Source organism: Mauremys reevesii, linkage group 11, assembly GCF_016161935.1.
Source record: "Mauremys reevesii isolate NIE-2019 linkage group 11, ASM1616193v1, whole genome shotgun sequence".
Taxonomy (NCBI): Eukaryota; Metazoa; Chordata; order Testudines; family Geoemydidae; genus Mauremys; species Mauremys reevesii.
In genome coordinates, this window is record NC_052633.1 from 34,907,551 (window position 1) to 34,935,548 (window position 27,998).

General features: G+C 41.4%; 1 protein-coding gene across 3 annotated transcripts; it reads right to left on the reverse strand.

The window, feature by feature from the left end:
* On the reverse strand, positions 1 to 27,998 carry RBM45 (RNA binding motif protein 45). Of its 3 annotated transcripts, none has more exons than XM_039494571.1 (10): positions 27,580 to 27,998; positions 21,146 to 21,268; positions 20,881 to 21,007; positions 19,088 to 19,219; positions 18,555 to 18,731; positions 17,377 to 17,506; positions 13,769 to 13,862; positions 13,204 to 13,370; positions 8,926 to 9,126; positions 1 to 127 (listed from the first exon to the last, which is right to left on the reverse strand). In XM_039494571.1, the coding sequence occupies exons 1-9, from the start codon at positions 27,856 to 27,858 to the stop codon at positions 8,934 to 8,936; spliced, it is 1,422 nt and encodes a 473-aa protein (XP_039350505.1). In that variant the 5' UTR covers positions 27,859 to 27,998; the 3' UTR covers positions 1 to 127; positions 8,926 to 8,933. The 3 variants fall into 3 exon arrangements, 2 of the variants coding, with proteins under 2 accessions (XP_039350505.1, XP_039350504.1); XM_039494570.1 differs by having other exon boundaries at positions 18,555 to 18,734; XR_005586178.1 differs by lacking the exon at positions 1 to 127 and adding an exon at positions 9,215 to 9,341 and having other exon boundaries at positions 9,026 to 9,126; positions 18,555 to 18,734.

Below are 27,998 nucleotides of genomic sequence, written 5' to 3' on the forward strand. Positions count from 1 at the left end.
AAAATAAAGTGTTTTTGTCCACAAACATCAGCTAACAGTACAAAAAGCTGTCACTGTCCACAGGAACCGTGTCTAGTCATGTTTTCAGTCAGTCAGCTGAGGGTCATGTCATTATTTAGTCTCTGCTCTGTAGAAAGAACACAAGTATGAAGATAGTGTCAAAGATAAAATACCTATATTTATTTAAAAATACATATTATAATAAGGGTATTTCTTACAATGGCACTCCAACCCACACATAAAAGCCTGTCTATAATTAAAATATTTAGAGAAGCTAATACTCTATATATTCCCTGGTTCTCTAACAAATTCTGTGTGAAAGCAAGCATTTTTTTCTAAAACATACTGTGTATTATCTTGTGAATTAAATTATGTTGTAGTTCCTTATTAATAGAGTGCCTCTCTATTTTGGAGCACATTTGATTGCTTATACTGTAACCTCTCTGAATATTCATATAGAGAAAACAACAACATAAATACATGCATATTACTGAACTTTTCTCTTTTTCACAGATTTTTTTTAAATTTAAAAGCAAACAAAATCAAGGAAGCAAAATTATTCAGAACAAGGATGATATAACAGAGTAGGTTCCAAAGAGTTCTAGAAAAAACACATTATGGATTTCCACAACCTATTAAATTATTAGATATTCCATTAAAAAAAGATTCTGGGAATCCAGCTAGGAAGACAGCAGAAGTAAATAACCAACATACGTATACAGAGGTTGGGGAGGAGGGAATGCAATACCACCTCTCTGTGCAGGGCTACTGAATTCAGCAACCAGGGTTTATTTCATTCTGTAAAGACTAGTTCCAGAAGTCTTGACTTTATATCTTTTCAAGATGTTGCTATTATATAGCTCAGCTTTTCTAAAGCACTTGTGCAACCCCAAAAAAAGTATTTGGTCAATGCTAATGGCTACAGTGAACACAAAAAATCCCACAACGTATTCCTCTGGAAAGTGCTGGATTCTCTCCTCCATCTTTTAATTATGGCATATTAGAGAGATAAGGTGGGTGAAAAAAAATATCTTTTATTGGACCAACTGTTTGCGAGAGAAAAGCTTTTGAGCTTACACATGTCTGGGAGGACAGAGGTGCACCAGGGAAATGACAGGGAAATGATTAACTGAGACATACCAGCTAATCCTGGCAAGCGACCCACACCCACACGCAGAAGAGGAAGGTGAAAATGTCCTAAGGTCACTGCCAATCTGACCTGGGGAAAAAGTTCTTCCCAACCCCACATATGGTGATCAGTTAGACCCTGAGCATGTGAGCAAGAATCAGCCAGCCGAGTACCGGAGAGAGAATGCTTGGTGCCACCTCAGAGCCCTGGCCCTTCTGGTCCAATGTCCCATATCCAGCTGTGGCCACCCCTGATGCTTCAGAGGAAGGAGATCAATAAACCAAAACCAAAAAACCCAGAACACACTGGGGGAAAGAAAGGGGAGAAAATCATTGCCCTCCAAGTGGCCAGCTGAAAACCTGAAGAATGAGCATTTAGGACATAAAACAAACCCTAAGTGACTCCCCAGGGTTGCTAAACCCTTCCCCCCAATCCATCTCTGATTTGTCCATCTCTCTCTTAAAACTTAAGTTGTTTGCCCAAAACTCCTATTGAGTTTTCTGGAACCTCACCCCTCTGATGGTTAGAAATCTTCTAATTTCCAGTCTGAATTTGTTTGTGGGCAATTTATATCCATTTATTCTTATGATAACATTGTCCTTTTGCTTAAATGGCTCTTTACCCTCCCCGGTATTTACAAAAGCTATCATTTGCTAAGCTAAACAAGCCAAGCTCTTCCAGTCTCCTTTTATAAGATAGGTGCTCCATTCTCCAGATCATGCCAGTAACTCTTCTATACACCTATTTCTATTTAAAATTCATCTTTTTTCAACACAGGTGACAGGTTATCAGAATAGTACACCATATTCTTGTACAATGAGTCTTACAAGTACCTTGTACAATGGCATTAATACTCCTCTTTCTCTCTCCTGGAAATGCCTTGCCTGATACATCCTGGGATTGCATGTGCCTTTTTCACAGCCACATCACATTGGTGGCTCAGTCATCCTGCAATTGACCCACAAACCCAGGTCTCTCTCCTCCTCTGTCACTTCCAATTGATGAGCCCCCAGCTTGTAGCAGAAATTCTTATTGTTAATCTTAAATACATGAGTTTGCATTTTGTACTATTAAATTTCATCCCATTTTGTCACTCCAATCTTCAGGGTCATCCAGATCTTCCTGTATAATATTCCAATCCTCCTCTGTATTGATAATGCCTCCCAACTTTGCATCATCAGCAAATGTCATTAGCACACTCCTACTTTTTGTGTCAGGGTCATTAATAAAAATATTGAATCAGACTTGTCCCAAAATTGATCTTTGAGGAATTCTAGTAACATCCCTTCAGTCCAATAACTCACCTTTCAGCACAACCCACTGCCTGCTTCCCTTTAACCAGTTACCTATCCACCTTACAATTCTTGTACTGCACCCCATCTTCCAATAATTTCCCATGTGGCACCATGTGAAATGTTTTACTGAAGTCCAAGTACACCAATTTATGGCACTTCCCTTATCTAAAAAAATCAGTTATTTTCTCAAAGAATGAAATCATATTAGTATGGCATTATCTACCTTTGGTAATCACATGCTGCATTACATTTCCTTTACCATTTACCTCAATGAATTTAATTATTCTTTCCTTTACAATTTGTTCTAAAGGCTTGCATACTGTTAAAATCAGATTAACAGGCCTGTAATTGCCTGGATCATTTTTTTCCCCTTTCTTAAATAGAGGTCTGAAGTTAGCTATTCTTCAGTCATATGGTTCTACCCCAAATAGACAGATGTATTGAATATCCTTCCTACTGGACAAGCAATCTCATGAGCCAGTTCTTTCAGTATTCTGGGGCAGAAATTATTCAGTTCCCCTGATTGGAGTGCATTAAACACTAAGTTTTTCTTCTACCTCAGATGTGGTAATTTCTATTTCTAGACACTCATTTTCATCAGCTGTACTCCTTCAGGCACATGTCCCATAGTATTATTCTTACTGAAATCAGAGGCAAAAATATTCATTTGGTTTTGGGGCCATACCTAGATTACCTCTAATTTCCTTTCCATCAACACTACAGAGCAGCCAAACCTCATCCTTCCTTATTTTCTCATGATATATTTTTTAAAAAGATTATTTTAATTTTCTTGGCAAGAGCTAATTCAGTTTGACTTTTAACAATTCTCTCACTTTATTCCTACATTTTCTAACCTCCACAACTTAGCTTTCTTTGCTGATCAACTCCTTTTCTCATTCCCTATAAGCTCTCTGCTTACTCCTTTTTGAGGTGGTTATTCATCCAGCTTGGGCTGGTGCCTTTGTGTACAAGATTTTTCCTTAGCTTGGGATTCAAATTTCAGATAGTTTTTATACAGTTGATTTGAAGAAATTCCAAGCCTCTTCCACATTTAAGTTCTTGGGCTCTTTAGTCCAGCTGACTTATTTAACTAACTCTCTTAAATTTCCCAAACTCTCACCTTTTGAATTAAAAAATGGTAGTTGATTACCTGATTCTGATTATCCTTCCATTTAAACTGAATAACTTCATAACCACTCAATCCAAAGTTACTTCCTACAATTCTTCTATGATGTCCTTGCTACTTATTAAAACAGAGTCTAAAATTGTATCACCTCTTGTTGGTTTGGTGACAATTTTATGAAGTTTTCATCTATCACATCTAGAAATAACTAGGCCCTACCAATACAAGTAGCATTTATTTTCCAACCTATATCCAGGAAATTAAAGTCTCCCATCATGACAATTTCCCAAAGTATTTCTCTCTACTACTGAAGAGATCTCTATCCACATGTGAATCTGACCCCTAACACAATCCCAATACAATTCTTCCCCAAAGAGATTTGGACCCAAACAGGCTCTGTTTTTGTCCATACTATCACTTAATATTCCTTTAGTTTACTGCTTCGTTGATGCACAATGCTACTGCACCACTTTTACCTTTATTCCAATCTCTCCTAAACAGTACATACCATTCAATAGCTATATTCCAGTCATGAGTGCTATTCCACCCTGTTTTTGTAATCCCTGTAATATCTGTTTTAACCCTCCTGCTCAGATGCCCTATGGAAAAATAGTTAATGGCAGTCCTATTTATTTTTGTGTGCAAAATTATGCTAAAGTTAACTCCAAACTTTCCCTACAAAGGTCAATGTATAGTGACTCAAAGGAAAACCTCACCATCATCTAAAAGATACTCTAAACAGGACCTGTAATTACAAAGGTATAAATCACTCATAAAAAGTATCAATTACACAACAAGCCATTATCTTGATAATTTCATGACACAAAGTAAGACAAAGAAACATCTTTCTATTTTAAAGCATTGGAATTCGATCTATTTCAAAGTTCGTGGAAAGTTTCAGAGTTCAACCTTTTTCCAATGCTTTCTAATGGGAAAAATCATTAAAATGGCAGTCCTTATTGAAAGACAACCACCTCAGTTATTCAGTGGAGATACAGAAATAAAACCACGACTTTTGCAAAATTGGAAATTTCTTTTAAGGAGAACAGGAACTTGCACAGATATGCAGCATCTTCCTATAACATCTATGCTAGTGTGTGAAACAAAGTTAAATAAACCAAAATGTTTTTTTTCCAATATACATCCATCTATCTTTTTCAATAAAAAAGTTTTACACTTTTACACAAACTGACAGCAACGATCAAATTGTGCCTTGGATGCCTATTTTAGCCAGATTCCTAAACCTACATGCCAGAAGTTCAACATTTTAGGAAAATATATAGCTACTGCTCAAAAACAAAGTATCAGGAAGCTAGAGTTACAGAACACTGAAAATGCAATCTGAGAGGCATAACAGTTTAAATGTTTTATATTGCCTACTGTAAGAAAACAAACAACTTGTTTCAGGGTGCGGGGCAGGGGAGAGAGAACATTGACCATATTTAATATATTAGAACAGGGGTGGCCAACCTGTATCTCTGGAGCCACATGCGGCTCTTCAGAAGTTAATATGCGGCTCCTTATTTAGGCACCGATTCCAGGGCTGGAGCTACAGGTGCCTGGGGGTGCTCACTGTCCACCCCCTGGCTATGCCACAGGCCCTGCCCCCATTCCACGCCTTCCTGCGCCCTGCCGAGCCTGCTATTCCTTCTCTTTCCCCCCTCCCAACCAGAGCCTCCTGCACGTCACGGAACAGGTGATTGGGAGGTGTGGGGAGGGAGCGGGGGCGGGAGCTGATGGGGGCTGCTGACGTATTACTGTGGCTCTTTGGCAATGTACATTGGTAAATTCTGGCTCCTTCTCAGGCTCAGATTGGCCACCCCTGTATTAGAACATTTAATTCTTAGACCTCTGGAATAAGTTACCCCAGATAAACGAGACCTAAGAATAGGTTACTGATTAGTAAACCACAATTTAGAAAAATAATTTAACCCTATGGACATAAGTCATAATCATGTACACATTGTGGAAAAATGTGTCTACATTTGGTCACCGGTAGGAGTAACGTGTTACGTTTTACAAAATATGTGTTTTCAGTGTGGCACAATACTACTGAAAGGTCGTTCCCTTTGAAGCACCAGTGCTAGCATTCCTACAGCAGCAGCTCAAAAGGGGAGCCACCACTTTTGTGTGCTGCATCCTGCTGGAGATGCACCATGGCTGTTTTTCAGATTTACTGTGGGAGAAGGGAAAGAAAACAGAAAATTAAAGAAAAGGGAAGAATGGTCTGCCTCGCACCATTCCCCAGAATTAAACAAAACTGCTTTTTAGCTCGCTGATTACTTTAAACTTTTCCTGTTGTAAGAACTGCACTTGGTTCCCTTTTGTCCTCGTGTGTCACCATATTATGCTGTTTTACATCTGTGCAACTCCAACTTTGCTTGTAGTATTTTATATGTATAAGAAATGGCTCAGATATTGGGGATGAGTTTGAAGTGCTACAAGTTTGAACAAAATATCTTTTTGTTTATAAACTGAGCAATCTTTGATATGGAATCAGCGGAGAAACATGGAACTCCACAATGCTGTTTAGTCACTTACTAAAACCACATTTTGAGACAAAAATATATTCCAAAGTCAGATTAAAAACACAAACAAACCACTGTTAATTTTAAAAGGCCATTGCGAAACTTGAGCGGAGCACCTACAATGCAGACAGGTTTTCAAAACCTGGTCTGTCCTTATCTTGCATACGTTTCATGCTATATTAATAGCAGACTTGCTACTGCATGGTAGAGTTTACATTAACATCACTGGCCATCCTTGATAACTATGAATATTTATCAAATTCCTCTGTAGTGGAGGAGACATTTTAATTTTATGCTTTGAAGTGGAAGGACAGCATTACAAAGCCTAGACCCAAGGCTCAATACTCTCCTCAACATCATGCACTCCAACTACACGTGGTTTATGAAATGTAGATTTCCTTCAGAAAACATATGAAAACCTTCTAGGAAACAAACTGAAATAAAAGGCCCTTCTGCTCCTAACCAGCATCGTAGTGCATCTTTGCCCATTGCCTCCAAAAACCTTTGCTCTGACACTAATTATTTTGGTCCTCTCTCTCATTCCAGATCTTTACACGCCAAAAATTGGAGGCAGAAAGCATATCCAAAATACTCACTAGATAAAGTCACAGGAAAAAATGTTGTCCTGCACGGACAGAACCGGAATCCTGAAATCAATGCTCCTGCTCCTAGACCAGGGGTTCCCAAACAGGGTAAGCTTCTGGCGGACCGTGAGACTCTTTGTTTACCTGAGTGTCTGCAGATACAGCCGCTTGCAGCTCCCAGTGGCCACGGTTCACTGTTCCCGGCCAATGAGAGCTGTGAGCAGCCATTCCTGTGGACACTCAGGTAAACAAAGTGTTTCACAGCCCGCCAGGGGCTTACCCTGAACAAGCCGCAAACCAAGTTTGGGAGCCCCTGTTCTAGACACCTCTAAGTTATCTCAGTGCAACTCTTACTTATATTTTAAGTCCACTTTACTTGAAAACCCTCAAAGAGTCTCTCTTGGAGTCCTAAAAAGATCTTCACAAAATGGAAGGAGGACTACACCAACTGGATCTTCAACAGTACTACTTATTGTACATGGAGGGGAATCCCGACAAAGAAGATGCATAGCACTCTTTGATTGACAGGACCCTGACCTCATCTGTGACACTTAGCTTCTTAACTCTGCCAAGCGTCATCAAAAAGGAGCCTGAAAGACAGATGGCTTTAAGCCCCAAACTTCTCTTTATGGAGCAATCTCTGCCTGAGGAATGGAATAAAAAGCTTCAGTAATAATCTCTAATAGTCACAATGTAAAACCAATAGGCCTAGGCAGATTTATTATACCCTTTCCTTCTTTTAAATCCAAGCAACCCCAGATCCCTGTTAAACCCTTATTCAGAGGCACCCAATATTTACCTCTCTACTTGAGACATGCACATTAAAAACCAATGATCACTGATACTTTGCCAGTCTGTAGTACCTATAGCCAAATACACCTCTAACCCGATATAACGCTGTCCTTGGGAGCCAAAAAATCTTACCATGTTATAGGTGAAACCACATGCTATCGAACTTGCTTTGATCCACCGGAGTACGCAGCCCTGCCCCTCCGGAGCACTGCTTTACCGCATTATATCCAAATTCGTGTTAACCGGGTCATGTTATATCGGGATAGAGGTGTACTAGCTAACACACTCCACATTTTCAACTCCAGATATAAGTGGCATAAGTAATTTGACGGGCAATTAAGTATGGAATTGAATCTAGCACCTCATTGTCTTGCCTTTGCTTAATTCATAATCGGAATTCATAATTTTAAATAGTATTCTGGCTGGTGTGCTACAGAATCTAGAGTGACAGACCTCTCACAATGTGCAACTCATCACCTGTTTTCCAGTCTCACTCTTTGGTCTTGCAAAAGATCTTTCCTAAATGGATTTCCCATTTTACGTACACTACAGGAGCCCTTTATCCCACAGCTAAACGTTTACTTCCATGGTCTTACTGATGATAACCCATCCCTCCTACCTTTGGGGGAGGTGAAGAAGAGCCTTCACAGTCTTTATCTTCTCTATATATCTCACCAAATAATAGTGGAACACACACAATTTTGGTCTTCACAGATGCACATATGGAGAAATTCCTTTCCATTCCTTACCAGGAGAAATAACCTAGACCTACTGGGTAGGATTTTCAAAAAAATACCTAAATGATTTTGGAGCAAAAGTTCCACCAATTTTCAACAGGACTTGTGCCTTAAGTCAATTGGGTGCTTTTTAAAAGTCTCTTTCATTCTCCCTTTTCTGGGAAATACCATAAGACACATTTACACTATGGCTTTCCCCTAGATGGTCCAGAAACTTTTAGGTTCTCACTTGGCTTTCTTCTTAGATCCACTTTATTTACCACTTCTTTCCTCTATTCCTTCTCTTTTCTCAGACCTCAGATCTTTGGACTTACCTACCACCATTGTGACAGGTGGTGTTCTTTAGTGAAAGAATGATACAGAGACTGATCTCAATCATATCCTTTATTTTTCCCTCTTTAAAATGTTCAGCATTGATACATTATAAGTACATAAAGTTAATCATTTTCATATGGTTGTCCAGACTGATATTGATCAATTGGTTTATGTTTAACTGTATATTTTTAAAAATAAACTTAAAATAAGTTTTATTTAAAAAAAATATCTACTAAAAATTAAAAATATGCTTTTGGGCAGTGATCTTACATTCCAAATTTATCATGAAGCAAATTTTTAAAGACAAATTATAAATTTCTTAAAAACTGAGGTTATAATTGAAATATTGTTACCAAAGAATAACAGAGGACCCACCACTTAAACTAGCTGAATTTTAGTTTATATCCAGACGAAGTACTTACCCATGAGGTCAGTAAGTTCTTTGACGTTTGTTAGATTCTTCTGCAGGTGAATCTGCCAACATTACTTTAAGCCTGACACCATTCACAATCTTGCCATGTAATGCAGTTATGGCATCGCTAGCACTTGTTCTGTCTGAAAACTTAGCATAGCCCACATTTTTTCCTGTCACAAGGTAAACTTCTATAAGATGTCCAAACCGACTAAAAAAAAAGAAAAAAAAAGAGATAGGACTGAAATACACATTACATATTTACACTTTGTAAACGCAGTTGCAGCACCGCAGCCTACCAATACAATATCTTCAACAAGATAATTTAACAATGACAGTAAGTTTTATTCTTGTACACGATATCTGATTTTGTGCTGCCCTTCCCCCATCTGTACTTTTCCTCCTTTTTAATAGTCCTGGCAGATGCTGCAAGAAATAGGAAAGAATTGTTAGGCCACATTCTTTAAGCACTCCTACAATAAAAGTCACCCCATATCAGTGCTCTACCCAACATTTAAAAAACAAGTAAACTTGATCGACATCATGATCGCTATAGGTGCTGTGGAAGTGACACTTGGTACGATAGTCCTTCTGACAACTTCAGAAAGGATGTCTGTGGGCTAGTTTACTTATGTCCTATGTGAGTGGACTATATTTGTTCACTTGTGATTTACATTTGAGAAGACCTCAATAAAGTGCCTTAAAAATACATATTAAAAACTTATCATAGAAAGTCCTACTCTCCCAAGTCACCAAGATAGGAGCTGAGGCAGAGAGAGAAGAAAAGACAAAATGTAGTTATATGTAATATACTTTATGTCAGGTCATAATATTGGATGCAAAGACCATGAAGAATAGCTTCCTTTACCTTCAGACTCTGACTAAGGTAGTCCAGTAGCCCAAGTAGGTACATTTCAAATTCCACACAAACTAGCACTGGGGTTTTCTGTTTATCTGTTTTTAAAAGTGGCTTGACTTTTAAAAAGAGCTGTCCCTCAGTTACAACAATAGAGCCCGCAGATATCAGAATGGGGGAATGTTGCCATGTCCCTTAATACATACAAAATAATCCAACAAAGTTGGTAGAGCAAGTCTAAAACGAGTTTAAAAAAGATGAAATGAGCAAAAATTGTCTCCCAAGTCTTTGATACCAATATGTTGGGTACCCTCAAATGACTTTTGGAGGCAGGCCAGTAGTACAAATAAGATTATATTAGTTCAGGTCAGGTTTTAATTATACCAGAAGCAACTTCCTGAATCTACATTGTTATGCAGGTTTCCCACAATCTCTGAAATAATAAGCAGTTAAAATTTCAAGCTGAAATAGCTATGTGGTACCATAAGAGCATGAAGTACTAAAGCTTTCTGAAAATAAAGTGTATGAAACTGATAACTTGACTACAGGGTTATCTGCACATCAGGTTTAATAACTGGCAGCACAATATTGACATTTGTTTGGAAATGGACCATAATTTATTGAACATAAGAATGGCAAAAGTGGGTCAGACCAATGGACTTAACTACCTTGAGTAATTTTGTATCATTTGCAAACTTTGCCACCTGTCTTCCAACAGTGTCCAATGCCAGATGCTATTAACAGAACAGGGCAATTATCCAGTGATCCATCCTACATCATCCAGTCAGCATCTGGCAATCAGAGGCTAATGTCACTCAGAGGATGGGGTTGCATCCCTGACCATCCTGGCTAATAGTCATTGATGGACCTATCCTCCATCAACTTAACTAATTCTTTTTTTGAACCCCATTATAATTTTGGCCTTCAAAACCACCCTGGCAACAAGTTCCATAGCTTGACTGTGCATTGTGTGAAGAAGTACTTCCCTTTCTTTTAAAGCTGCTGCTTACTAATTGCAGTAACTCCACACTTAAAGTCGTCCTGCTTAACATTGTTTTGTTGTTACGTTGCTGATCAGTTAGGGAACATGCTCATTTAAAGTTGTGCAATGCTCCCTTCTGACATCGTTTGGCAGCCACCTGCTTTGTCCACTGCTTGCAGGAAGAGCAGCTCGTTGCAGCTAGCTGGTGGGGGCTTGTGATCAGGGTGGACCAGCAGCCCCCCTATCAGCTCCCCGCTTCCATGTTCCCTGTGCTACAGCCGCCGAGCAGGCTATCAATTGCCAGGCAGGTCAGCTGTCCCTCCCCCCACTGAAATGTTCTGCTCCTGCCCTCTGCCTTGGAGCTGCTCCCAGAGACTCCTGCTTGCTGTGCAGGGGGGAAGGGAGGGGGACTAATGTCAAGGTGTCCCCCTCCCCCCCTGCTCCTGCACTCCGCTTATCCCTTCTCCATATAGAGCAGGGAGGGGACACAGATGGAGACAGACAGAGAGCACTTGGGGCAGTAGCTGTTGTCTCAACTTCCTGATCCACTTAAAAAGACAATGTACTTAAGAGTGGGTCAGCTTACTTAAAGGGGCAGTGTGCATCTCTCTCTCTCTCCTACATACACAAGGCGTGTGTCTGTCTCCCCTCCCTGGTGTTCATGCTGCCTTGTGTGACAGGCTACATTAACAACGTGTTAACCCTGGAGGGCTCAGCCAAGTGCTAGTTCATCATTTAGCAGCAAGGCATTCCCTGGGAAATATCCCTCCCTCTTCCACCCTCTAACTTCATCACCTCAACCAAGCTTCACAATCATCATAGCTGTGAACAGTATTAAATTGTTTGTTTAAAACGTATACTGTGTGTCTATCTATATAGTATATAGTTTTTTGTCTGGTGAAAAAAATTTCCCTGGAACCTAACCCCTCCTATTTACATTAATTCTTATGGGGAACCTGGATTTGCTTAACATTGTTTTGCTTAAAGTCGCATTTTTCAGGAACATAAATGTAACGTTAAGCGAGGAGTTACTGTATATTGGGTAATCCCTGGTTCTTATGTTATGTGAAGCAGTAAAACACTTCCTTATTCACTTTCTCTATACCTTTCAAGATTTTATAGGCCTCTATCATATCCCCTCTTAGTTCTCTTTTTTCCAAGCTGAAAAGTCCCAGTCTTTTTACTCTCTCCTCATACGGAAGCTGTTCAATACCCCATATCATTTTTGTTGCCCTTCTCTGTACCTTCTCAAATTCTAATATATCTTTTTTGAGATGGTGTGATGAGAACGGCACACAGTATTCAAGGTGTGGGCATACGATGGAGATATATATATAGATATAGATATATAGAGATATAGTGGCATTATGATATTTAGAATGCCTTTCCTAATGGTTCCTAACACTGTTAGCTTTTTTTTGACTGCCATGGCATATTAAGCAGATGTTTTCAGAGAGCTATCCACAAGGACTCCAAAATGTCTTTCTTGAATGGTAACAGCTAATTTAGACACCACCATTTTGTATGTATAGTTGGAATTATGTTTTCCCAATGTGCGCAACATTGCATTTATCAATATTGAATTTCATCTGCCATTTTGTTTCCCAACCACCTAGTTTTGTGAGATCCCTTTGTAACTCTTCAGTGCCAGCTTTGGACTTAACTTGAGTAATTGTGTATCATCTGCAAACTCTGCCACCTGTTTACTCCTTTTTCCAGATCATTTAGGAATATGCTGTACAGTCCTGGCCCCAGTACAGATCCCTGGGGGACCCCGCTATATATCTCTTCACTGTGATCATTTCTTCTGACCCTTTGCTTCCTGTCTTTTAACCAGTTTCTGATCCATGAGAGGACCTTCCCTCTTGTCCCTCGACTGTTTACTTTGCTTAAGAGTTGTCTTGAGGGACCTTGTGAAAGACTTTCTGAAAGTCCAATAACACTATATCAACTGGATCATCCTTGTCAATTCTAAAAAGATTGGTGAGGTATGATTTTCCTTTACAAAAGCCATGTTGACTCTTCCCCAACAAATGTTGCTCATTTATGTGTCTGATAATTCTGTTCCTTACTATAGTTTCAACCAATTTGCGTGGTACTAAAGTTAGGCTTACCAGCCTGTAATTGCAAGGATCACCTCTGGAGTCTTTTTTTAAAAACTGGCATTACATTAACTATCCTCTAGTCATCTGGTACAGAAGCTGACTTAAGTGATAGGTTACATATCACTGTTAGCAGTTCTGCAATTTCATATATGAGTTTCTTCAGAATTCTTCGGTGAATACCATCTGCTGCTGGTGACTTTTTACTGTTTAATTTATCTGTTGATCACTTGTATTTGCTGTGGGCTGTCTCACGATTATGACCTGGTTTGATTTCAGCATTTATTCTAAATTTTTCAAAATTTATTCTACTATTGAAGTTATTTTAATCACTAAATGGTACCTTACCAGAATACATCCTCCAACACATTTACAGGTAAGGGATGAGGATAAAACACTATGAAAAGCCTTTCCTTCACAGAAGTCTCAGGTGGAACCTTTTTTTTGCGTGATGGAAGTACAGCATCTGTTTGGGGCTGAGATAACTGAGAGCTAGAACTTCCGCTGTAAGGTTGCTGAAACAAAAATAAAATGTAACAAAAAGGTAACAGATGAAAATAAAGTGAAAATTTCCATTTTATCTGATTTAGAACTCTGTTACTGTTGTAGGACATTAAAGGCCTGGATTACATATGGGCTCTCTGACAGCCACATGATTAACTGATGTGTTTTTCTTGACTACCTCCCTGACAGTATTTTTCCTGAGCAATAAATCCAGTTAAGATCACACCACCTTTAAAGAGTACAGAAAAGCACAAATCAACCCACCACACTACAAACAAACAAAATCAGCTCCTAAAGCAGTCACAAGGGTAAGAGAAAAAAGATGGGACACATTTGCTTATTGCGCATTTCAAGATTCTGCAACAACTGAGGAGAAACAACATCAAAGGTACAGAGTGTAGTTACTTACAGAAGATGTATATTGCTGACCAACTAGATTATTATGTGACACCAATGATGACACCTGTGAAGTCACCAGCTGTGTTGCCATTTTTCTGATGTGGCTGTAAGCAGAAGTAATCATAGACTCTGTCTTTACAGCAAAAAGTAACATTACTATAATCTTAAGAATTTCACATGACAATTTGTTTAAAATCAAAGTTTTCAGAGAAAGAACAGATCAAGAAAACATCTATTCAGTTTTCCTTGATATGTGCTGAGAACATCCAGGAATAAGTAAATTGTTGCAAATTTATATGAGTACTCTTGTTAGATCCAGAATACACTGAAATACCTGTATCCCAATGGTCTATACTCTTTTCCTATAACATAGCCTTTTAGTAATCACTGTTGCTTTAATAGAGAGACAGAATATACAAACCCAGCTCATGGAGTTAAACTCAGCTCTTTACGTTGCCTGAGAAAAGTAAAAATGAGTTTGCTGGAAACATCATTTCTTCACTATCAAGATGGATAAGAAAATTATAGGGAAGGTAAAACAATTACATTTTTTGCTTGGACTAGCAAGTTTTTATATTTTGCAAAGTGGGAATAAGGCAAACCTCTTCACTTTTTACAATTGTGCGACTCTTAGAATTAGGTATTAACAGAAGCATTAGAATGGCTTTACAGTATGGCATGCTGGCTCAAACTACATGCACTTCCACACACCCAAGTTATGTATTTTCTCTTAAAGAGGACATGCTGAGGAAAAAATATTGGGCTATGCTTACTTTGGGGGTTTTGTTTTCTTGCTTATGATACATAAACAATTTTTATTCTACTTTTTTTAACCTTATAAATATCAAGAGTATTAAATCACTGCCCTCCCAGGTTTGGCCAAAAGTCTCCTGGAAGAATTTGAGCAAGGATATCTCCCTCATCGCTTAACTGAGCAAAAAAATTACTCCTGGGGGAATTCTGCGCCACTAGTGTAAATGCATAGAATTTATGTCCCGCCCAGATTTCTTTGCTTCCCCCCCAGAAAAATGACTTCCCACCTCTGTGCAGCCAGTGGCCTGTGCTCCCCAATGCCATGCTGAAGCCTCCACATTTATTTGACAAATAAAATTTGCATAATTTTGCAGAATTTTAATATATTGTGTGCAGAATTTTTAATATTTTGGCACAGAATGCCCTCAAGAGTAAGAAATGGTGTTGAATCTTTAACAATGATTTTTCATTCTTTGTCAGGTGTTTTGGTCAGGTCATTATCTATCTTCAACTCCCTTCCCCTGATCTTCTCAGGTCCCACTTCCTTGGTACTCATGCTGCCAATATCCTATTAGCTCTACAGTCAACCAGAGTCGTCCAGGAAACAATAGACAAAAACCTGCTTCTAATATAAAACCCACTACCCCATTCTCAGACTTCTTTATACATCGCAAGCTAGTAAAAAAGGTTCGGTCACATTTTACAAGTCATCTTAAAATAAAAGGAATCTTTTATCTTTTCTTTTCCCTCTGTCTCTTGAAAAGTAGCAGCAATGTTTGGTGTCTAAGGCCTTCTCTTGGATTGTGCCCTGTGTGGTGCAGTAAAACCCCACTGTGGCCTGGAAAGGGGTTAACAGTCAACTAATTACAGTACAGGTACAACAGATTACCTAATTAGTTGCTTCCTAGCCAGAGGGGCAGGATGGGAGGCATCAGGTAATAATTTAATGGACACCTGGGCCTCATAAAAGGGGAGAGAATTCAGTCTGAAGGGAGGAACCACAAAGACTCTTGTGAAGAAGCCTGAGCTAGACTCAGCAAGAGAATAGACACCTCAAAGAAATATTTACCCCACCTTCCTTGTCTACCTCAAGGAGACACTTTGAGGGGCCAGTGCTCGAGGCCAATCTGGAGAGAGGAAGACACAGCCCAGGAGAAGGGCAGATTGATTGAGAGTGTTTTTGGACATTAGTTTGAGCTTTAGCTGCCCAAAAGGGATTGGACTTCTGAAGGGCTGAGTTGTGCATGTGACATTGCACTCCATATGATTTTATAAAAATATGCTAATGAGCATGAATATAATGTAACTGGAATATGCTTCATGCAAAAGGTCTCTTGTAAGGTATCATTACAAAGTTTATAATCTACTGAGTCTGATCATCCTATTTGTATAAATGTATCATTCTTGTACCTGAAACTAGAAATATGAAATATAACTCTGAGGTCCTATTGTAATTATGCAAAGTGTGGGCCATTAATGGTGGTTTGGAATCTTGATGGCTCCCATCAACTTGGACAATTGGTGTAAATAGCTCTGTTTACTTGCAAGCCTTCCTGTGAGTCAGGCCTGGAAGAATGAAGGCTTGAGGTCTCACAGGACATGTGACCATATCACCTAGTACTGGAATCCATCTAAAACCTGGGGCTTTTCCATTTAGAAGGAGGGGTGGGGACCCAGATAGACAAAAGATTCTCGCCTTGTGCCAAAGCTATATAAGGGAGTGGAACAGAACAAAGGAGATTCCAGTCATGAGAAATCCCCTAGCTACCACCTGAGCTGGAACAAGGACTGTCCCAGGGGAAAGAATTGGGCCCAGACTAGGACGGAGTCCTGTCTGTGAAAGAAGCTTATTAGAACATCTCTGAGGGTGAGATTTTATCTGTAATCAGTTTCTTAATATATTAGGCTTAGACTTGCGTGTTTGTTTTATTTTGCTTGGTAACTTACTTTGTACTGTCTGTTATTACTTAGAACCACTTAAATCCTACTTTTTATATTTAATAAAATCACTTTTGCTTATTATTGAACCCAGAATTAGTGACTAATGCACAGCTGCTTGCTCCCCCAGGTATATGTCTCTACAGTGTTACAAAGGGCGGACAATTTATGAGTTTATTCTGTATAAGCTTTATACAGAGGAAAGCAGATTTATTTGGGGTTCGGATCCCATTGGGAGTTGGTGTCTGGGTGCTAGAAACAGGAGCACTTCTTAAACTGCTTTCAGTTAAGTCTGCAGCTTTGGGGCACATGGTTCAGATCCTGGGTCTGTGTTGGAGCAAACTGGTGTGTCTGGCTCGACAAAGCAGGGTTCTGAAGGCCCAAACTGGCAGAGAAAATGGGCTCAGAGGTAGTCTCAGCACATCAGGTGGCAGTCCCAAGGGGGTCTCTGTGACCCAACCCGTCACAGTGAACAAAGCAGAGCGGGAGAGGGATAGCTCAGTGGTTTGAGCATTGGCCTGCTAAACCCAGGGCTGTGAGTTCAATCCTTGAGGGGACCATTTAGAGAACTGGGGTAAAAATCTGTCTGGGGATTGGTCCTACTTTGAGCAGGGGATTGGACTAGATGACCTCCTGAGGTCCCTTCCAACCCTGATATTCTATGATTTTATGACCAGCAAGGGACATAAAAGACGAAGATTCCTGGAACTTTGCCCCCTGATACCAGGAGGCACTGTAGTGGTGAGTGCACACCATAGCACCCCAAAATATCTTACATTTCAGAAGCATCCACTATAGAAACAAAAGTTGTACAGTGGTAGGTTTAATTTTCTTTATTTTTCCTTTTCCCCTTGCCTTTGTAACAATTTTCCACTGCTCTCCAGAACACAGAATTACAGCTTTTCACCTATGTGGGTTGGTACTTACTCCAGTCCGTCGCTCCCATCTTCAAGGAAAGTTACACCTAGACGATTTCCAGGAGGATATTCAAAACCATGTAGCTTGTATTTGGCATATATAGCTGATGCTGCAGTAGTATACTGAATCACAGCATGCCCTAAAGATGGATGAAACATACCAAGATAATGTAGAAAGTGTGTAAGTTGAAATCCTCAAAAGCACTACTAAGAACAAAGTGTACTCAAACAACACAGCAGGGTACAACACCAAATTAGTCATATGCACTCTAATACAATGAAGTCTTTTTACTTCATCATCCAACTCATCTTTAGCAAAATCCAAAAACTGGGTGACTGAACAAATCTTTACAGCTGAACCTGAAAATCATCTGATATTACTTCCTTTATAGAATGCCTATACAAAAAAAACCTCCAAAAGTTAACAGATATTTGTAACCACTAATTTGTACACAAATATTTTCCTTTTTAGTGTAGTTTCTCTGAAATAAGTGATTAAAATGTAGGGTTCCTGTTTGTTGTATTAATGATTTCCATATCAAATTTGTCAGCTTAAAAGCAGGAGGTAGTTCTTGTAACCAGCAATTTAAGCCATTATGTTCTTTTGGATCATGCATCATTAATACTAATAATTCTGTACCAGCAATTTAGTTAACAATACTATTGATGATAATATAATCCAGCTCATTCTCCCATAGTTATACTGGCTCTGCGGGGCTAGCTAACAGGCTTAAAATTGTAAAACCTTATTTTAAGATGGAATCCATACATTACTTTGAGGGCATGATGAGAATTCAACAAAGCAAATGCATGGTTTTTTTCCTTAACAGAAATCCTACCCATCTTTGATAACATCACATCTGATGCAGAATCTATTAAGAAACAGCTTTCATTTGATTTTTGACTTCTGAGCATATGAAATGTAGAGATGCTGTGGGTTGCTTCCCTATTTTGTAAATATTAGGACCTCTCAGGGATCTAGTTAGGGATAGGATGTAACTGTTCAGTCTAATAGGTCTGTTCAGAGGAGATGTGGAGTAGAAGAACAGCGTGCAGGACTAAATTTATGTATCTTCCACTGCCAAAGGGCTACATCATTCTGGATTGAGGAGGAGGAGGAAGGGAAGATAAAATACTTTAGAGTCAAAACAATAGAAAGAAAGAGGTTCTTTTTGTTTTGTTATTTACCATGGTTAGTATGTGGATCTCGCTGAACATCACAATACTCCAGTCCTGGGACTAGATCAAAGAGGAAGAACAGCTGCTCTTGTACGAAGGGGAGTCGCGATACCACTGACAGGCGATTGGAAACAGATTCTCGAACTCTTGTCTGACTCTTTTCAAAACTACCAAATTCTGGCTGTCCTTCTCAAGAACCAAAACAAGACACATTACACGTCATTATACTACTGTACCTTGACCATTTTAATAAAAAAATTTCTAAAATGTTTCTAGGACCTAAGTCATGTTATAATTAAAAAAAAAAGGACATATTTATTTCAGACAACCAATGCAAAGGCCAAATGTAAAAAAAACCCTGAACAATATAGAAACTAAGTGTCTGAGTTAGAACCAACAACCAAAAACCTGGACCTACTATTTATATGCATCTCCATTTTGCCTCTCTCTGAATATACCTCTATTTCCATAACACTCTTTCCAGTTTCTGTGTGACCTTATCCAGAATTACCAGTCACTGTTAATGTGAAGTTATTACTTACCAAAGGGAAATACACTCCCTCTAGGTTCATGCCCCATTGGCTCCTGCCTCATACTACTGCTACTACTGTAATATTCACGCTCAGAGGATTCAGACGGCTTGTTTTTAGGTTCAGCCAAAATGGCCCTGTAACCTGGAACAAGTAACCACATATTTCAAATTTCATCATGTATTTTTCAAACATCTATGACTAGAAAATGTTCTTTAAGCATTGTATTGAAAAACATTACAGACAGAAAAATCAGTTACTGTTTCTTTAAAAAAACAACTATTCTATCACTCATGAAGACAATTAGAAGATTGGAAGCAACATAACCCATTATCTATCCATTCAGAAGTACAGTACTCAAAGATCATCTTGGAAATACTTGACAAAGAGGCAAGAAGTAGCTGGACATCTATGCAGCTTCAGTCTACCTTTGCCTACCAAGATCTGTGCTGAATTAGGCACTTCACCTGTGTAAGCTATTTGGTCTGGTCTCAGACCATCTAACTCCTTTCATTCTGACCTCATGGACCCGGGTTTAGAGAAAAATACTAAATTTGTTAACAGGCTGATATACTTGTGTGCTGATATACCCTTAACTCTCATTAAATGAAGTGTTTGTGTGTCCTAATTTTAGTTAGGAATAAGATATTTAAGAGAATTATAAAAAATAGGTGCTTAATTGATATTTCTGATTAATTGGGCACTACATAGTCCAAGACTACATAATTAATTTATTTAATTGTATTAAAAACATACCAGTCCACTGTTTTGGGCACATCTTTATAAAGTATTATACAGCTTTTAAATACTGGCTTTAACTGTTAACTCTCCTCCACAACTCTCTCAGAACTAAACTTTACCACACCTTGTTTATACTAATTTGTTTGCAAATTTGTTCTCTGGCTTTTTGAAGGCCCATATAGGAAGATTTGAAGAACATTCTTTACTGAAACCACAGTAACCATGTCAGCACTACTGATCATCTAATATGTTCAATAAGGCTTTATGCAGAATATTGGTGTTTCCTCTTGGCTGTGTGTGTAAAAGGACAAAAAGAAAAACATCACAGATCATCTGAAGAGCATGAAGCACTACAGAAAAGTGTGTTTTATTATTCCCATTTTACAGAGGGAGAAACTAGGGCATGAGAGGTTAAATGAATTGCCAGTGTCACAGGAATTCTAGTTCTGTCAATCCTGTGCTCTAAGCACTAGACAACAACTTTAACTGCAACAAATGTTAAATCATAAGACTAAGTGTGCTATATTCTGAAAATAGTGAAACATGGTATTATTAGTATCAAATGCAATTTTGTTTAAATAGCTGTAGTCACAATACATTTTACTGTTGTGTTTGTGCATTATTATATATTCCTTTTATTTTGAGCATCCCTTGAGAATGTCATAAAAGTTCATCTGCATAAAAAATGTGTGTGTGTGTGTGTGTATATACATGTACATGTATGTGCTGCACTACACCCAGGCTATTTTACATCAACAGAAGTCACTGTAGTTCATTCCCAAAGCCCTTTCACTGTTATTACTTTAAATCTAAGACCTTGACCCTGCAAGTACTTTCACAGGTGACTAATCCCACTGAACTTAATGGTACTACCTGCATGCATTGTTTACAGTACTAGGTTCTGCAACCTGTAGCCACCAATGCATTTACACCATAAATAATTTTGCTGCTAATAAAACTGAAGCCAGAGGCTGCCGTACTTGGACCTATACTAATGAGTTCACAGTTTCTCATAATAAATGAGTGTGTGGGGGGGGGGGGGGGGAAATCAGTCACATTCTTACTTCGATCACACTCTTCTATTGCCAGGGCAGCTTGGGATGGTTTTAAATACCTCACATAGCCCAAACCTTTACTTTCTCCTGTGGTCTTCTTCTTAATAATGCTACAATATTCAATGTCTCCATACACCTAGGAGATTTAAAAAATGTAAAAACAATTTTATCCAACATTTCTGAACTTCATAAAATTTTACATTTTAATCTACTGTCAAAAATAACCTGAAAAAATGCAGTTGGATATAATGAATAACTAAAACTCAACCAGTACCTTAAACTTATTCCTCAGATCTTCCTCCGTATAGGACTTTGGTATCATAACAAAGATGCGTGTAAGCTCTTCATCTTCAACATCTCGGTGGCTTCCGGAAGCTCTGGACTGGGCAATGAACACCTAACAGAGTTAAACACAATGTTAATTACTTGAGAAAAATGTAAATATACATGAATAGTCAGGAAAAATGTCCTCAAATAGCTTTGTGCTTATATTTGCATTCTCTGACTACTCCTGTGGCAAAAAAGAAAAAAGTTGCCTTTCACTGTAGATGTACTCTGACAAAAGACCTGCCTGCTGCAAACATGTACATCTGTACACAATCAGGGACCCAGATGAGAGACCAGCCCACATGCTCCCACACGAAGAATTATGGTTCATTCTTCAGTTATTATAACCCATCTTCCAAAAGCCTGTCAAAAGTTAAGCAGTTGGGAGCAGTGTAACTGGCTGGTCAATGAGTTGCACCAGTGTTGTCTGGCTACCCTGCCTCCTTCACAAGACCTGGGAGGGCAGGAAATTTTGAAAGGGCACCTACACATGGTGGAGAGGGAAGGACATGAATACCTAGGCTGGCCTCCATTAGCAGCATTAATGCTGGCACAGCTGGCTCTTTAAGCATGCACTGATGTACACTGTAGCAAAAGGATGGACTACTTCATAGCAGATACATGATTGTAGCCATTTTGTTTAAAAAACAAACAACGTGGATCATTTGACGACTGTCTGCTCTGTTCGTTCCCTCTGAAGCACCTGGCATGGGCCACTGTCGGAAGACAGGATACTGGGCTAAATAGATCAGATGGGTAAATGGGTCTAACCCAATATGGCCATTCTCAGGTTCTAAAGAAAAAAAAATCTAACAAAGCATACTAAGGCCCTGACACTGCAGTGTGTATTAACTTGAATGGGAATCCACTTATGTGGGGCTCAGCACAGGTCAAGACCTAACTTCTCATAGTCATAATTATACTCATAAAAATACTTTTCATGTATATTGCACCTCTCTTCAGAGGATTACAAGGCACACAAAAACTAGTTGGAAAGTAACCTCACTTTAGAGATGGGGAAACTCAATCAAAGCTGTGAAATGATCTGCCTAAGGCCATACAGCCTGTGGCAGAATAAAGAATAGAGTCCTAAGCTTTTAACTCTCAGGGCTTGTCTACACTACAAAATTACGTCGAGTTTATCTAATTTGACCTTGAGCCTCCGAATTAATTAAGTTGATTGTATGTGTCCACACCATGTTCATTGTCTCAATGGAGTGCGTCCTCACTAGCAGTGCCTGCATCAATGCACAAAGCAGTGCATCGCGGGTAGCTATCCCAAAGTGCCACTTGCCACAGTGTGTTTTGGGAAGTTTGTGCAATGCCCCATGGGAACAAAACATTGCTGCAGGGGAGAATGGGAACATTGCGTTGGCACCCCAGGATGCCCTGTGCTTCCTCCCTCATATCAACGGCAACCCCCCCAGTGGTTTTCATGCCTTAAAACCGCCACGCATACGCCATAACCCTAGAAGTATGGAGCCTGCTCAGTTATGCACTCTTGCTGTGAGCATCTCAAATACCTTGCGCCTTCTCCTGCAGTATTTCTAGAGCTGAAGTAGGGTCCACCATGCAGAACATAGCAATGTCCTGCACGCAGCCCTGCTGCAAGCCATTGAAAAAAAAAAAAAAACAATTCACAGTTGCTGCTGGAAGTCACAGAGCAGCTGCACTCTGTTGAGTGCCATTTCTGGTCCCGTGAAGCAAGCACTGACTAGTGGGACCGCATCCTTTTGCGGGTATGGCTGTGGCTGAAGAACTTTTGAATGCAGAAGGCCATCTTCCAGGAACTCTGTGGAGAGCTTTCCCCCGCCCTGCAGTTCAACACAAAATGAGAGCTGCTCTGACAGTGGAGAAATGAGTGGTGATCGCTATTTGGAAGCTTGCAATGCCAGACAGTTACCAGTCAGTGGGGAATCAATTTAGAGTAGGTAAATCAACCACGGAAGCTGCTGTGCTCCAAGTGTGCAAGGCCATTAATCAACTTCTGCTACAAAGGGTAGTGAGTCTGGGAAATGTGCAGGACATAATGGATGGTTTTGCCATGATGGGGTTCCCTAATTGGAGTGGGGCAACAGATGGCATGCATATCCCCATCTTGGCACTACACCACCTTGCCAAAGAGTACATAAACTGAAAGAGATACTTTTCAATTGTGTTACAAGCGCTGTTGGATCAAAGGGGGCATTTCACCGGCATCACACACATCTTTAGGAACTCGGGTCCGTTCAAAAAGCTGCAATCCAGGACTTTCTTTCTAGACCACAAAATGAACATTGATGATGTTGAGATGCCTATAGTTACCCTGCGTGGCCCAGCCTACTCCTTGCTTCTATGGCTCATGAAGCCATATACCGGCCATCTGGACAGCAGTAAGGAACGGTTCAACTATAAGTTTAGCAAGTGCAGAATGGTGGTTGAATGTGCCTTTGGTCATTTGAAAGGGCACTGGAGAAGTTTATTAACAAGGTTGGGCCTTATTGAAGAGAACATCCCCATGGTTATAGCTACCTGCTGTGTGTTCCATATCATCTGTGGAAAAAAAAAGGGGGGAAATTTTCCACAGGGATGGGCAGTTGAGGCAGATCGCATGGCAGGCATTTTTGAGCAGCCAGACACCAGGGCAATAAGAAAAGCACAGCAAGGGGCGCTATGCATCCGCGAGGCTTTGAAAAGCTGTTTCAGTAATGAGTCAGAGTAACGTGAGCTGCTTGTCTGCATTGTGCTTTCCCAAACCTTCACCTGGAATGTATCACTGTCCCTGTAAAGCCAACCCACCGCCCAAGCCCACTGCTTCTACTCAATAAAAACATTTATTTCTCAAATCCATTTACTTTATTTAACTAACACAAGTAAAGAGGGAGAACAGAAAAAAAGGTAACCTTGGGGAAAAGGGGTTATAAAGTTGGAACGGGAGAAACATTTTCAGCTGAGTAACATAACACCGTATTCCAGACCCTCAAAGGTCTGTGAATGGGTGCCTTCTGTTCCTTGTACCCTCCCCCTGAGTTAAGTGAAAGGGATAATGAACTTTTCTCCCATGTCTCATGGAACGCATGGAGGAAGGTGATTCTGCACCAGGCGATGCTGGCTGGCTGTCTGTCCCCCAGGGTCTGCAGAGGGACTCTACCCTCCTGCTTCTGTTCCTGCAGTTCAACCAAATGCCTCAACATGTCTGCTTGGTCACTCATAATCCGAAGCATCTCATCCTGCACCGCACGCTCTTCCTCATTGGAAGCTTTCCTGCTCTCAATGTCCAGGTCTCAGACAGTGAAATCCTCCACGCTCGCAGCTCTGTGTCATGTCTGGTGAACATGTCCTCCTGCGTTCTCTTTCTCCTCCTTCTAATCAGCAAAAGTCTGCTTTCAGGTGTTGATGACACGCCAAAGGACACATTTCCAGCTGTCATGGGGGAAAAAAAGGAGCCATTGTACATGAATAAAATGTTTCCATATCAAGGCCGTTTTCATTTAAAAACAAACAAAAAAAAACCCTTATTACACTAGGTGCAAGCCATAACAATCAGAATTCATAACTGTTCGCTGTGCCATTCTGCTGCTCCATCCATGGTGAGTAAACGCCCCCCCCAGGTCATGGATGACCGCACTTCTAATGAAGTTTATGGCAGGCTCATGTCAGGAGCAGAGGTAGCTAGTCGAATAATGTCCCTTCCCCATAGTACCAGAGGAAACTACGAATGGGAAGGAGGGGGGACACACCACACGAGACGGACATTTTCACTCCCAAATTACAGAATCTCCCCTAGGCAACCCTATGTGGTATCAATCTCCTGAGAGTAACAGAGGCGGAAAGGAAGGCAATGCTTCGAGTGTATGGGTATAGACTCGGTCCTTATGCTGCTATGATGCCAGCAGAATTAATTCAGGAGTTGCGTGGGAAAGTATCATACTATGGTAGAAGAAATAAGACTGCCCTGCCCAGAAACCTTCTACAAAGGATTGCAGAGTACCTCCATGAAAGTTTCCTAGAGATATCCATGGAGGGTTCCCAGGCTATCCAAGTCCACCCGTAAACTGTCTTTTCCAGGGGCCATCCTCTGCGTAGCTGGAGCAGCCTCTTGTAAGCAGAGAGCCACAACACCTTGCTTTTTCTTCACAGTAAACATGCCATACCACCTAGTGTGTGTGCCCGCTAAAGTTTAACTGGACTTTGATTGTAACTGTACACTCACCAGGGGTGCATTTCCCAGCATCACAGTCGGCCATCGTGATGTCCAGCAATCCAACAGGGCTCCAGGATTAAAAAATATTTCCTGGCTCTCAGGGAGAGTGGATCCATTGCTCGCCTGTCTCCCATTCTCCTCCTCCTCTTCCACCATATTGTCTTCCTTGTTGTCCCTAGACTCATATACCTGTGAAGTGTCCATGTTGCTTGTGGGGGTGCTGGTAGGGTCACCCTCAAGAACTGCATGCAGTTCGTTGTAGAACCAGCATGTGTGGGTTCAGCACTAGAACAACTATTCGCCTCCCTTGCCTTCTGGTACGCTTGGCAAAGTTTTTATTTTCACACAGCACTGCTGTGGTCCCTCATGTAGCCCTTCTCCCCCATTCCATGAGTGATCTTTGCACAGAAGTCAGCGTTTCTTCTGCTGGATCAGAGCTCTGCCTACACAGGCTCTTCTCCCCACACAGTGATGAGATCCACCACCTCCAGTGCAGACCAGGCTGGAGTATATTTGGGGCATGTAGTCTCCATGATCAGCTGTGCTCAAGCTGGAATGCTCCCAGTGCTGATCAAACAGGAAATGGGAAATCAAAAATTTCCGGGGCTTTAGCAAGGAAGGAGCTGTTTCCTGTGTATCTGGCTGCAGTGCAGCACAGTTGACAATGATCTCCAGAGAGGTCACAGATGAGCACTGTGGGACACCACCTGGAGGCCAATTAACTCGAATTAGTGTGTCTGCACTACCTCGCAATCGACCCATGAAAATCAAATTAAGTGCTATGCTTCTCACAGAGGTGGATTACAGAAGTTGACATTAAATGCGACTTAGGTCGGCGTAAAGGACCCAGTAGTGTAGACACATACATTAACAGGTCGACTTAAGGTGGCTTCCTTCGACTTAACTTTTTAGTGTAGACCGGGCCTCAGTCATGTGTGCTGTTAAAAGATTATCCTTCCTCACTTGATGACATCCTCGCTTGATGACGTTACCACTTTTCTCACTGTTTAGGCTCACTTACCTCATATCATCATTTAAACAACAGTAAAACAATTCAAGAAACTGAAAGTGGTCATCAATAGTAAGTCATTACTGACTCTCATAGATAAAAATGTGAAAATTACTTTGACAAAAACTGTGCATATTGCATTAGCAGAGCTTTAAAATACCTTCTGTTATTATTCAATTCATTTGTATCAATCCCAAGAATCTTTACAAATTTTTGAAGAAGAGCTTCTTAACACCCTGAAATCTAGTATGTTAAAGAGTAAATCAGGGATTGGCAACCTTTGGCACACGGCCCGCCAGGGTAGAGCACCCTGGTGGGCCAGGCCAGTTTGTTTACCTGCCACATCCACAGGTTGGGCCAATCGCGGTTCACCGTTCCAGGCCAATGAGGATGGCGGGAAGCGGCAAGCACATCTCTCAGACTGTGCCACTTCCCGCGGCCCCCCACTGGCCTGGGACAGCAAACTGCGGCCAGTGGGAGCCGCGATCGGCCGAACCTGTGGACTCGGCAGGTAAACAAACGTGCCAAAGGTTGCCGATCCCTGGAGTAAATACTAGTTCCAGGGACTATATCTTCCCCTAAGCCTCCTGTTGTGGTTTTATGATTGCAGTTCCCTTTATCTAAAGGTTTCTCTCTCCCTCCTGTCGCTGCGGGGAAAACTCACACAAACAAGGGAAAGCTGCTGCCCACCTATAAATGTGGCTGTACCAAGTGCTGCCAAGTGCCCAAACAGACAAACGAAGGAGAGAGGAGGTTTTTGTCTCTCGTTCTGGAGATGAGGGGACGCAGAGTGAAGTGTGAGTTTCTCCGGGGCGTTTAACTAAAGCATCTTGCTCCCCACAGCAGAGACTATGCCTGGCGGTGGGGGAAGGAGGCACAGCTGGTCCCCTTTCCGCACCATGCTGTGGCGCCCGGCTCTGCGCTGGGACCGGCAGGAGGGGAGAGGCAGTGGCGGGTGGGGGCTCTCGTCACCCCCACAGCCCGATCAGACAAGTCCTGTAGCCCGCACCGCGAGGCCGGAGCGAGGCGGCTGCGCTGGGCCAGGCCCCGCCGACTCACCCAGGCCACGAAGGGGAGGAATCCGCGGCCTCGCTGCCCCCCGCCACCACCTGCGCCCGGGACCAGCCTGCGCCGTGGGGGCACAGGGGGGAGGCGGCTGCGCGGCGGGCGGGGCGCGCAGGGCTGGTACCTTGATGGGCTTGGTGTCGGGCGCCAGGCTGCGGCCGTGCATCTCCTCCATGGCCCGGCAGGCCTGCGAGCTGCGGGCGAACTTGACGAAGGCGATGCCGCGGGACTCGTGGGTGCGCTTGTCCCGCACCAGCCAGATGTCCTGGATCTCCCCGAACGGGGCGAAGCGCTCCCGGATCAGCGCCTCCCCCGTGTCCTTCCCCAGCACCAGGAACACGCGGCTGTTGGGGGGCTCGTCCAGGCACTCGGCTGACAGGCGGAACCCGCCGCCCTCCTCCATGGCGAAACCGCCTGTCCGGAGCCTTCCGCGCCGGGCCAGCCAGCAACGGCGTCCTTCCCGGCGCCTGGGCGTTACTGCGCATGCGCGCTAAGCGCTGCTGAAGCCGCCTGCTGCCCACACTGTGCCCTCAGAAAGTTATT

What these genes read in the sequence shown, in the direction of transcription:
- RBM45 (XM_039494570.1), bottom strand. Translation starts at nt 27,858, where the DNA reads ATGGAGGAGGGCGGCGGGTTCCGCCTGTCAGCCGAGTGCCTGGACGAG. An exon ending in ATCTGAGGAATAAGTTTAAG is followed by an intron (nt 21,008 to 21,145) that starts GTACTGGTTGAG and finishes TAAATCTCCTAG; the next exon opens with GTGTATGGAGACATTGAATA. An exon ending in GTCAGCAATATACATCTTCT is followed by an intron (nt 13,371 to 13,768) that starts GTAAGTAACTAC and finishes TTTTTGTTTCAG; the next exon opens with CAACCTTACAGCGGAAGTTC.